This window comes from Marmota marmota, unplaced genomic scaffold (assembly GCF_001458135.2).
Source record: "Marmota marmota marmota unplaced genomic scaffold, marMar, whole genome shotgun sequence".
Lineage (NCBI taxonomy): Eukaryota > Metazoa > Chordata > Mammalia > Rodentia > Sciuridae > Marmota > Marmota marmota.
Window position 1 is genome coordinate 23,058,584 of NW_025999869.1, and position 11,158 is coordinate 23,069,741.

At 52.2% G+C, this 11,158-nt stretch overlaps 1 protein-coding gene across 1 annotated transcript; it reads left to right on the forward strand.

The window, feature by feature from the left end:
- Positions 1 to 7,830: 7,830 nt before the first annotated feature.
- Csf2 (colony stimulating factor 2) lies at positions 7,831 to 10,452 on the forward strand. Its single transcript, XM_015492822.2, has 4 exons — positions 7,831 to 8,289; positions 8,407 to 8,445; positions 9,117 to 9,242; positions 10,008 to 10,452. Exons 1-4 carry the CDS (start codon positions 8,128 to 8,130, stop codon positions 10,095 to 10,097), a joined length of 417 nt encoding a protein of 138 aa, XP_015348308.1. The 5' UTR covers positions 7,831 to 8,127; the 3' UTR covers positions 10,098 to 10,452.
- The last annotated feature ends 706 nt before the right edge of the window (positions 10,453 to 11,158 follow it).

The following is an 11,158-nucleotide window of genomic DNA, read 5'->3' on the forward strand; positions in this document are numbered from 1 at the left end:
TGGCACCAACAGAAAGGAACTGGGGCAGAGGGAGAGGAGTGCTAAAGGAAAGGGGCTGACAGCAGAGGTGAATCCCCAGGCCCAGAAGGCTGAGGGGGATACATGGTCGAAGAGAGGGAGAGAAGGTGAAGGTGGTGTGGGTCGGGTTGGAGGGCAGGGTGAGAGGGTATTCAATTTTCCCCTTGAAAACTTCAAGTCAGGCTCATGGAGGTGAGATGGATCAGGCAAAGTTGCTATAGCCCTATTGCATCTAGAAGGGACTCAAAGAATCCCTACAATGAATGACATGATGAAGTTCATGATTATCCCCATTGTACAGATGGAGAAACGGAGGCACAGAGAAATGAAAGGAATGTGACTCCAGAGCCTCTGAATCCTTAAGCAACAGTGCTTTAGCCAGTGCCCACTGGGGCACACAAAATCTTTAGTCTCATCCAGGGCCCTCCTGGGGTCTCCCCTTGCCTGGACTCAGGCCCCCAGAGGTACCTTCTGGATCAACAGCCTCCTGGTTCCAGCCCCCAGAGTGTGACACAATATTGGTATTCCAGCTCCATTATCCATGTACCTAATCACCACAACGTTTAACCATCCCAAACCTCCCCATGTCTGTCTGACCCCTTTCCTCCTCTTCCTCCTCCTTTTTCTTCCTCTTCTTCTTTTTGGTACCAGGGATTTAACTGAAACTAGGAGTGCTTAACCACTGAACCACATCCCCAGCCCCTTTTTATATTTTTAGAGGCAGAGCCTCTCAAGTTGTTGAGGCTGGCTTTGAACTCGTGATCCTCCTGCCTTAGCCTCCTGATCTGCTGGGATTACAGATGTGCACCACCGTGCCTGGCTTCTAACCCTTCTTCCTACACAGCAGCACCCTGCCCTACACAACCAGAACTTAGATCCAGAGTGGTGGCCTCCCTGTCTCTATCCTCATAGAGCTGCTGAGAGAAACAGACTACTCACTCACACCTGTCCCCACATTCCCTGGTAGTCATGGCCTCCTCCAGCTCCCATGCAGCCACTGCTACCCTTCAGAGAGGCTGTGTGCCTTGAATCAGGCAGGGTTGGTGGAATTACCCAGGCAGTGGGCAGATGCTAAATGTGATGCCCCTGCTCTCCCCACACTAAGGACCAGGCTCAAGGGCTGCTTGTTCTTACAAAGCATGGCCCTGGGCCCTTGGCAGCTTGGGGCCTCCTCCTTCCAGGCAGTGCAGGGTGCAGGACTAGGGAGGATATTCGCTTGTCCTGGTATTTCCTGTTGGCTCTTTCCAGGAAAATGGGTGTGGCTCAGTCACTCTGTGGCTAGCTGAGCTCAACACCCCGGCATTTGCTTCTGGGTGCTGTGTGGGGAGGTGTTGGGACCCTAGGGAGGGGCCTGCACAGGGACAATTCCCACTGGGGAAGACTACATCTACCCTTGCACCCCGCTCCAGTGTTGAAGGCTCTGGAGACTGATGCAGACCCTGGAAACTCCTTCTCTCTCTCTCTCTCTCTCTCTCTCTCTCTCTCTCTCTCTCTCTGTCTCTCTTTGTACCAGAGATTGAACCAGGGGTGGTTAACCACTGAGCCACGTCCCCCCAGCTCTTTTCATTTTTTATTTTGAGACAGGGTTTCACTAAGTTGCTTATGGCCTTGATAAGTTGCTGAGGCTGGCCTTGAACTTGTGATCTTTCTGCCTTAGCTTTCCAAACTGCTGGGATTACAGGTGTGCACCACCACACCCAACTACTACTCCTCTTTTTGATGGACAGGGGGACTGAGGCTGGAGGAGATGCCTCCAGTCAACCCAAACAGAAAAAAAATTCCTTCATTAGGCAGTATTTGGGAAGCATCTTCACTTGCAAATCTCCATTATGTCTCCCCAACCACTCACAAAAGTCTTTTTCCCCTTGAGGAGTTGAGTCAGCTGGGGCTCAGAGTTAAGGAAGCAGTCTTGCAGTCAGAAGCAGCCAAGTCTGAGAGCAGGTCTGTCCTGCTCCAGCTGCTAAACACCAAGGGAGTTGCTATCCAGCAACTTGGAAGCTACTGGGACACTGTGGCACCACCCTTTTTGGAATGTGGCCTGAGGGTGTGGGAATTAGTGTGTGTTTAGAGGGAAGTATTTATGGTGGGCCTGGGGCTGAGAGGAGGGCTCTTCAGGATTCATAGTCACCTGAATCATTATTCCTGCTGGCCTTTCAGCCTGAGGATGTAGGGGGTCCTCACTCCTATGAGGGGCTGGGAGGAGCATGGGGGTGTGTGTGTGTCCAGAGTCACTGCTGCAAAACAGGGAGCAGAGGTTCAAGATTGGGGCTCTCTGGGACCTGAAAAACCCAGAAGCAAACAGGGCCTCAGGGAGAGTCTGAGGGAGTTGATGGAGATCTAGGAAGAACGCTCCATCCTGCTGAGAGCCAAAAGCTGTATCTGCCATATTGATTCTGACGCACTAGTTCAGAGACAGGCTGGTGAGAGAGCTAAGCAGGGGTTTGTGGCTTCCCCAGCACCTTGGCCTAGATAACTTCTGAACTTCCAGAAGTTATAAAATCTTTGAGTCTCAATTCTCCTCCTTTTAGTTTTTCTCATGTAGCCCCCAATGGCTCTTTATAAGGAGGCAGATGAAGGCAGTGTTCTCTCTGGGTGTCTGATGACCCTCCCACCTGGGGTTAAGGCTCCAGGCAGAGATTTAGGGCTGGGGATGCATTCCCAGCATTGGAGGGAGTACTCCAGGCAAGTAGCAGGCGCAGGTAAGAGAGGGAATCATGGCGGGCATGCCTGGTGGTCATATGGGCTGTGTGAATTTGTGGGCTTGGTGTAGTTGCCACATCCTGGGGAAATAGTGAGGAACCCCAAGAGTAAGGAATGAAGCAAGTAAGTATGTCTTGGTGCCCTTGACCCATCCTTAAAAGCTGGCATCTCCAGTACTACCCATGGCCCACTCAATCCACACACCTCCTCTGGTGCTAGGAGCACCCCCTTCACCACTGTCTCTCTCCCCAGTGTCTGGGACTGGACCTCTGGACACAAAGTGAAAACTGATTGATCTTCCTGGAGGTCTCCTGGCTTTTCAAATTTATCACACACATCCGGTCCATTCTGGTTGATTCCAAAATCTCTCTATTACCTTGGATCTCCCCCACTGCAGCAGATGACCCAGATATCCACCCTCCTGCCTGAGCCAGACCTCAGCACCAAAGACTCCTCACTCACCTGCTTCATTCAACACCCCAACAAGCCCCCAGCCTTCCCTTAACTTGCCTGACTCTCGTTTCATGACTATCTCCTCATAGCTGTGCATTTGCCACATAAGTCTTGGTGGGCACCCTTAATACTGTGCCTGTGAGTCTGAGCCTTGCCATCTCTGTTCCCCACCCCATTGGCACCACAGACACAAGCTCTCCAAGTGCAAGGGACCTGTGAGGCTTGCATTGCTGCAGACCCTTTTGAAACCTTGGTTGAATGAATGCAGAGTCCAGCCATGGTTGGGGTTAACCACCCTTAGAGCCTCCCAGATGGTCAGGACCCACTAGTGCCAGGGGCCTGGGGATACTCAAGGATCAGTGCCAGAACTAGAGTCTTTCCAGGGCAGCCTGGCCTTTTGGAAGTGTACTTTTGGGGACCCAGACAGGGGGTGCAGGACGGGTCAGCCTGGAGCTGAAATGGCAAGAATAGAAGCTGGGCTGGTGTCTAGTGAGGCCAGGAGTGATAAGAACCGCCCCCCTTCTCATGGAAGGATGAGCCATTCAGGATCCTTCAGGGTAATGCAGGACCCTATGAGCCCTCTGGATGGATGCTGGTATCTCCACCTTACCACATCTATCTAGAAAGATGTGCTTTGGGGCTTGGACTGGGCAATAGAGCAGGTGTCCCTAAAAACTCCAGAAAGACTTTGGTCCTCTGCATAGTTTGGGCTTCAGAAACTTCCCAGAGGTGGGGGAGATGTTGGAGCACTCTCTCTTCCCTGGGAAGGTTCTCCCACAAGGGTTCCTGGGACCAGCAACAATTCCTTCTGAGAGACAGCAATAATTAATTCATCATACAGATGAGGCAGCTTAATCAGGGAAAAGAGGAACTTTCCTGGACTACCCAGGGATTGCTGATGGCTGAGTCCAAGAGCCCAAGCCTGGCCCATAGAGTTGCCTGTGTGGCGGGATCTGCTAGGGAAATTCTGCCTTCAGCCCCCATACCACCCTGGGGCAGTCATAGGCCACTCCAAACTTCCTGGGAACACCTGGCAGGAGTTTCCATTTACAGCTGACCTGAGGGGGACAGGTATGCTCTGTCCAACCCCGCTGCTGGTCCAGTCAGGTGACTTCCTGACTTTCTGATCAGGAACAGAATAGGTTCAAATCCTGGCTCTATTGTCATTGATGGTGTGAACTGGGCTGCATAAGGATCTCCCGGATCTTTGACCCCCTTGAGGACAAGGGGCTACAGGCATAAAGAAAGCTCAGATCATCTGAGATGACCATGTGAACATCCCACGAGGCCCATTTCCTTCCCCCATGATAACTTCCTCTTGTGATAAGGATCCCCGGGTGGCTTCCAGCCCCCGGTTCTTCCAGAGCCTGTGGGGAGGGATACGCATAGGAAACTCCTTCAACAGGTTCTCTTCTGGCCGTATGAGCAGGGTTCCAAGAGGGATCGCACCACCGCCTCTGCTCCACCGCAGCCCCATTGGGGCCCCTGAGTCAGCACAGTCAGACTGATGCTATCTCTTGCCACTTCTTTCCATGTGTGCAATCTAGGAATGCCAGCCTCTGTCATGGCCTCAGTCCTGATGTCATCTTTCCAGAAGAAAGATGTGTGGCTGCCCACAAACCTCATCCCCAAGCTCCTGGATCTCTGTCCTGCTCAGGCTGACTTTGGCACCCACAGGCCACACTACTGGCACGGGTCTCTCCTTGTGGCTCCTGATTTCCTTCCTTGCTGGCCTTCCCCAGGCTCTTGGCCACTGGCCTGTCACTTGCCCTCACTCCTTAATCACAGCTGCTCTGGCCCTCAGCCCTTCTTCTTAAGTAAACCTCATGACCTCAGCTATCATGTGAACTTGGACTTGTCCCAAATCTGTGTCCTGTGCACATTGTCTCGGAAGCCCTAAACCTTCCTGTGGACCTTTGGACCTTGAGGACCTGCCCCTTTGTCCTCTGGGTACCCATCCTAGTCACCTAGACAGTGATTCCAACTCTTCTTGCAAACATTCAAAAGCACACTTTGGGACATGGGGTGGGGCAGGCAAGTAGATTAATTTTGTTTTCCTATCAGTGGAGTTACTAAGTCCATGAAGGCAAGACCTTGACCATTTCCCGTCATCTTAACATCTCCCTTTCTTGCCAGGCACCATTGGAGTGCTTTTCCTGGAGGGTCAGGTAGGGCTGTGGCACAGAGAGAAGGGAAGCAGGCTCCTGTGGTTCTACCCAAAGTGGCTTATATAGAATCAAGACAAACCAGCTGGGTGTAATGGTGCACACCTGTAATCCCAGAGGCTTGGGAGGCTGAGGCAGGAGGATGACAAGCTTAGAAGCCAGCTTCAGCAACTTAGTGAGATCCTGAGCAACTTAGAAAGACCCTGACTCAAAATAAAAAATAAAAAGGCCTGGGGATGTGGCTTAGTGGTTAAACACCCCTGGGTTCAATCTACAGTATAAAAAAATAAAAAAAAAAACCCTAAAAGTATAAAAAAATTAAAAAAAAAAAACTAAAACAAAAACAAATTTCCTTCCTTGCTGAGAACGTAGTAGGTGCTCAATAAATATCGAACAAATGAGTCTACTACATCACCAAGATTCTACCTCCTAAGTCTCTCTAGAACCTATATTCTCTACCATATCTGCTACGAAACCCCCAGACCCCTTGATGCCAATACACTCTTCCCCATCTCCTCTTCCCCACCTCTCCCACATCCCAACCTGTCCACCTGATTTCTACTTGCCCATGTAACCCTTCCTGGAAGGCAGCCTCCATGGAAGCTCTCCAATTCTCTTGGACCCCCAACCTGAGGAAGGTGAATCTGAACTTTTCCTACCGCTGAAACTCTCAAGAGCCAGACGTGAGGGTCACTGAGAGGGTCGCAGGTATCCCTCCTCCAGCACAGGGACTGGCTACATAGGAGAGGCTTGTTGCCCTTCTGAGCTGTTAACCACTCATTTCTAGGAGGAAAGTGACCTTCTATTCCAGAGGGGCCACACCAGCTCTTTGCCTCCCTGGCTGCTACCCCCTTAGCCACTGTCTGTGACTACCTCTCAGCTCCCAGCCTCCAGGCCTATGTGACTCAGACCCCCAATGTATGTTTATCTCCATCTCTGCTCATCCCCTCTCCTGCGCTCTGAGAACCCCCGTGGAAGGAGCTGAGCAAAGGATTGGTGGGAAAGGTGGAGGAAGTTCCAGCACCTGGACATGTCACCCTCCTAGCCCCAGTCTGGCCACCTGGGAATGTTCCATCAGGATCCGAAGGGTAAGACTAGCCTCATGGTGGGCCCCAGATCCTGGCAGGGACCCCAGTGGGGCCTGGAAGATGAAGGCCTGGCTTGCCTGTGCAAGGGCTCCAAAATCCCCACCACATGGAGAAACTTGCTGGGGCCACAGACTCTGACCAGAGTGGTCAGGCCATGACGTCTACCTGCCGTCTGAGGACTTGGCCTTCTGAGTCCAGCAGAATGTCCTTGTTTGTGTCTGACCTCATCACTCTGTGGCCCAGAAACATGATGCCCAGCATGGAGAGTGTTTCCCATGAGACCTAGAGACCTCTCACAAAGCAGGTAACACGGAGCAGGCTCACACAGATGCACCCTTATATATCTTCCCCTCCAAGATGCACTTATGAGTACAGACCGACACATTCACTCTCACTGCATGTGACACACACACACACACACACACACACACACACAGAAATGGAGGTGTGTGGACCCACAGTCCTACAGCCAAGAGACTCCCAGCATGGGCAGCTTGAGCCGGATCCCTTGTGTAAACACCAACTTATGCTGTCTTCTCTAAACTCATTGTGAAAATCAAACACTTGTCAGCCCATCAAGAGCCTGTAGTTTTTCCATAAGTAGTTCCTGCTCCCACCTAAGGCCTCTGGAGCTGTAGGTGGGCTGCAGTTGGTACCATGTAGGAAATGAAGCCTGAACGACCTTACCAGAGGAGCCGTGGGCCCTGGGCCTCGTACACAACTCTACATGATGGAGCCCCCCAGGGCTCCTGGTGCTGCTGGGGCTGTAGGTGGTGGTGGTGTGCCCACCTCAAAGGGCCTCACTGCCCTATAGCCAGGAGTCAAACTCAGAGCCCTAGGGGCTTGTTGCCTATCTGAGCTGTAACAACTCATTTCTAGAAGGAAAGTGACCTTCTATCCCAGGGCATCCACACCAGCTCTGTAGCTTTAGGCTTGTATCTGTTGTGTAAACGAGGACTGCAGCTGTCAGCTGGGGTCTCACCATGAAAGAGCATGCTACCGTCTTGCTAGACTAATGCACATGGTTGTCCTTCCCTCTGCTCACAGGGACAGAGGCCTTTGGCTGGACTGAGCTTGCCAACTCCCGTGGGTGCTTGGGAGGAGCCTATGTGAGCCATCACAAGACTGTGTTTGGCTGAACTAGTGGACAGGGGAGAGGCCAGTGAGAAATCCCCTTTCACTGGTGTCTTATGGTGACTAGAGGAGAAGGCCAGAAGGATAAGGGGAAAGCTGGGGCTGGGTGGGCCACCAGGGTGGGTACAGCTTACTCAAAGTTCTCCTGGGAGAACAGGCGGGATGGAGAGCCTGGGAGTAGGAGTCCTATCTAGTGTCTCCTAAGCCCCGCCCTGGCCACTCCAGGCCAGGAAGTCCAACTTGTGCCCAGAGGCTCCTCAAAAGGAGGGGGCAGCCTAAGGCTCGGTCAGACTGCCCAGGGCTGGAGAGCACTCAAGGAGGTGGGCAGGTGGGCTGTTCGTTCTTGGAAGGGCTCATGAATGAAAACCCCTAAGCCTGACCACCTGGGGGAAAGGCTCACCTTTCCCATGTGTGGCTGATAAGGGCCAGGAGATTCCACAGTTCAGGTAGTTCCCCCGCCTCCCTGGCGTTTTGTGGTCACCATTAATCATTTCCTCTAACTGTGTATATAAGAGCTCTTTTGCCAGTGAGCCCTGTACTCAGAGAGAAAGGCTAAAGTCCTCAGGAGGATGTGGCTGCAGAAACTAATTCTACTGGGCACTGTGGTTTATAGCATCTCTGCACCCATCGGCCCTCCTGGCCCTGTCCCCCAGCCCAGGAAGTATGTGGATGCCATCATCAAGGAAGCCCTGAGCCTTCTGAACCACAGTAATGACACTGGTGCTGAGACGGTGAGTGAGGGAGAAGGGGCAGGGTGTACCTGGGCCACCCTGCTGGCTCTGAACTGGCTTACACTGTCAGGAGCTGCTTTGATAGTCATCGATAACATGACATTTTCCTTTCTACAGAATGAAACAGAAGTCGTCTCTAACGTGTTTGACCCTACGGTAAGATGCTTCTTTCTGCTATACCCTTTCAGGGGCTCCTGACGTGGGGGCTCCATTTTAGATGGACCCTCACATGTGTCCACAGGAGGAGGGGTAGCATCTGGCACTCAAGAGACCACTGGCCTTGCATTGAACCTGATCGTGTGGGTTCTGGGTCAGCTGAGCAGCTATGGGGGGACCTAGCATTCAGAGGCTCATGGGGGCTGGGGCGGGGGGAATCAGGAGGGAAAGTGGGGATTACCTCATGAGACAGGACTGCAGGCTTGGGGCATTAACTGTACCCTGAGACCAAGCCCTGTGAAATCAGGGTGCTGACTGCCAAAGGAATGGCACTTGCTCATGTGGCAGGTCTGGGCCATGCCCCACCGCTCCCCACCCCTTCTCTGTGGATAGTGGGGTGAGAGTGGCCTTCTTTCCTGGGGGTGGGACTCTCTCCAAGTGTCAGGCTAAGAGAATGTGGCTGTGCCACTAAAGCACTGAATATCCACAGTGGACAGGGCAGTGTGTATGACTGGACCCCGCTTGAGATTAGTTGGGGATCATTCTGTGCCCCTTTGAGGCCCTTCTCCTGGGTGCAAGGGATGGGAACAGGAAGGAGTGATGGGGAGGGCAGCCTGTGCCCACTGCTGGCACTTGGTCTCTGCTCACGGAGGAACGAACACTTTCCCCAGGAGCCAACATGCCTGCAGACCCGCCTGAAGCTGTATGAGCAGGGCCTGCCGGGCAGCTTCACCAAGCTGAAGAGCCTCTTGAGCACGATGGCGAGCCACTACAAGGAGTACTGCCCCCCCACCCCAGTAAGTGCCCACATCGGGGCCCCAGGCAGGAGGGTGGGGTCAGGGTATGGAGAGACCTCAGGCTGTGGCTGTTCAGCACCCCTAAAGTTTCCTGCATTGACAGACAGGTAATGATGAGCCCCTGCAGCACAGGAACTGCTAGTCCCTTTTCATCCTTAGGAGTTAAAAACACAGAACTCTGAAGCCCATGGTACTCCCCTAGCAGCAGCTGCCATGCTTCTTATTATTCAAGTCATTAGGAATGAGGTCAGAGGTGAGGCAAACCCAAGGAAACTCAGGGCCTGCTCAAGGTACAGAGGAAATGCCAGGGCCCAAGTGCTCCTCCTGACAGGACTTTCCCATGACCCCACGTGGACTGCATGGATTGCATGGAAGAAGGGGGCCTGTCAGGAGAGGACAAGGCCCCAAATACCAGTCTCTTCCCACAGGAAGGGAGTGAGGTCTATGGTCTTGACCCCTGTTCCTTCCAAGTGCTGGGAGATGGCCTCCACGTGGCCATTCTGCCCTGGCCTGGTGTCAAAGAAACAGTCTGACTATTCAGAAGACTGGCTCAGGCTGCCACTTTGTCAGGGCCCTGGCACCAGCTGCTGTTGGCAGAGCTGTGCACCCCTTGGGTAGCACATGGGTGGCAAAGGTGTCACCCGATCCCCCGCAGAATGGGCCTCCTGGCCTGACTTCTTAGAGGCAATCCAGAAATATGCTGCTGTTTCCCCATATTACGCACTCACCTGGACTCAAGTGTTTTTTATTTTCATTTTTCTTAAGGAAACTTCCTGCAAGACCCATTTTATCACCTTCAAAAGTTTCAAAGTGGACCTGAAGAAATTTCTGTCTGACATCTCCTCTAGCTGCTGAAACCAATTCCAGAAGTGAGGGCCAGCCAGGCTATCAGGCCATTCCCGGGACCTAACCTCATACATCTCGGCTCTCTCACCCAGAAAGAGCCAGAAACTCAGGATCTTCGTCTTATAGGGACCAAGTGGGTGGGCCACAGACACAATGGGGATGGCCTGGACCTGCCCTGGGCCATGCTGACCCTGATATGGGCATGGTAGAGGAGTGTGGGTTATTTTATACTGGTGGGGATTAATACTATTTATTTATATATTTATACTTTTAAAATATTTATTTATTTATTTAAAATCCTATCCTATATTTATTAAAGATGTTTTATCATCGTAATAAATTATTGAACGTCTGCTTTTATTTACACAGTTTTCTGGTGTCTTTTCAGGAGGGGAGGAAGCTGGCAGGTGGGGGAAGGGATGGGGAGGTGTGGGGGTTGGGGCACGGTCTCATGGCAAAGCTGCTGAGCCCAAGGGAGGTGGGGTCTGGGTGCAGCATTCTGTACACCTGGGTGTACTCCCCTGGATGCTCAAGGGCTCCCACCCCAGAGAAAAGATTGAGGTTCACTTGGAAATCAAAGCAACTAGCTTGTGACTAGGGGAAGCTTGCCCCAGAGAAAGGGCATCCTCCCTCCTGGGGAGATCTGGGTGCTGCTGGGGGTTGACTGGTCACTGTCTGAATAGGTTCACCCTGGTGTCAGGCAAAACACCCATGCCCCTTGGAGGCCTTGGACCTGGTGCCCCACGCCCTGCCCTCACTCTAAGGGCTTCAACAACTCTTAAAGTAAATCAGCAAATAGACCAACTGTTCATGGAAAAAGAAACCAAACCACAGGGGTCAGAGCTCAGCATATTTACCAAACTCACCCCAAATTGGATGATCTTAATCTTTAAGAGTCAGAATGTGAAGTTCATAGTGTGTTGAACATGGCTCTTGTGTAGCATTTTTCTAAATTAGTTTTTACTTTCACATAAAGTTTACAGTTACTATCTCTTAAAATCTATGGCCTTTAGGCTGAGAGAAAAGCAGTCCTCCTCCTTCTCCTTGCTTTGCCAGCCAGGCCGAGTACC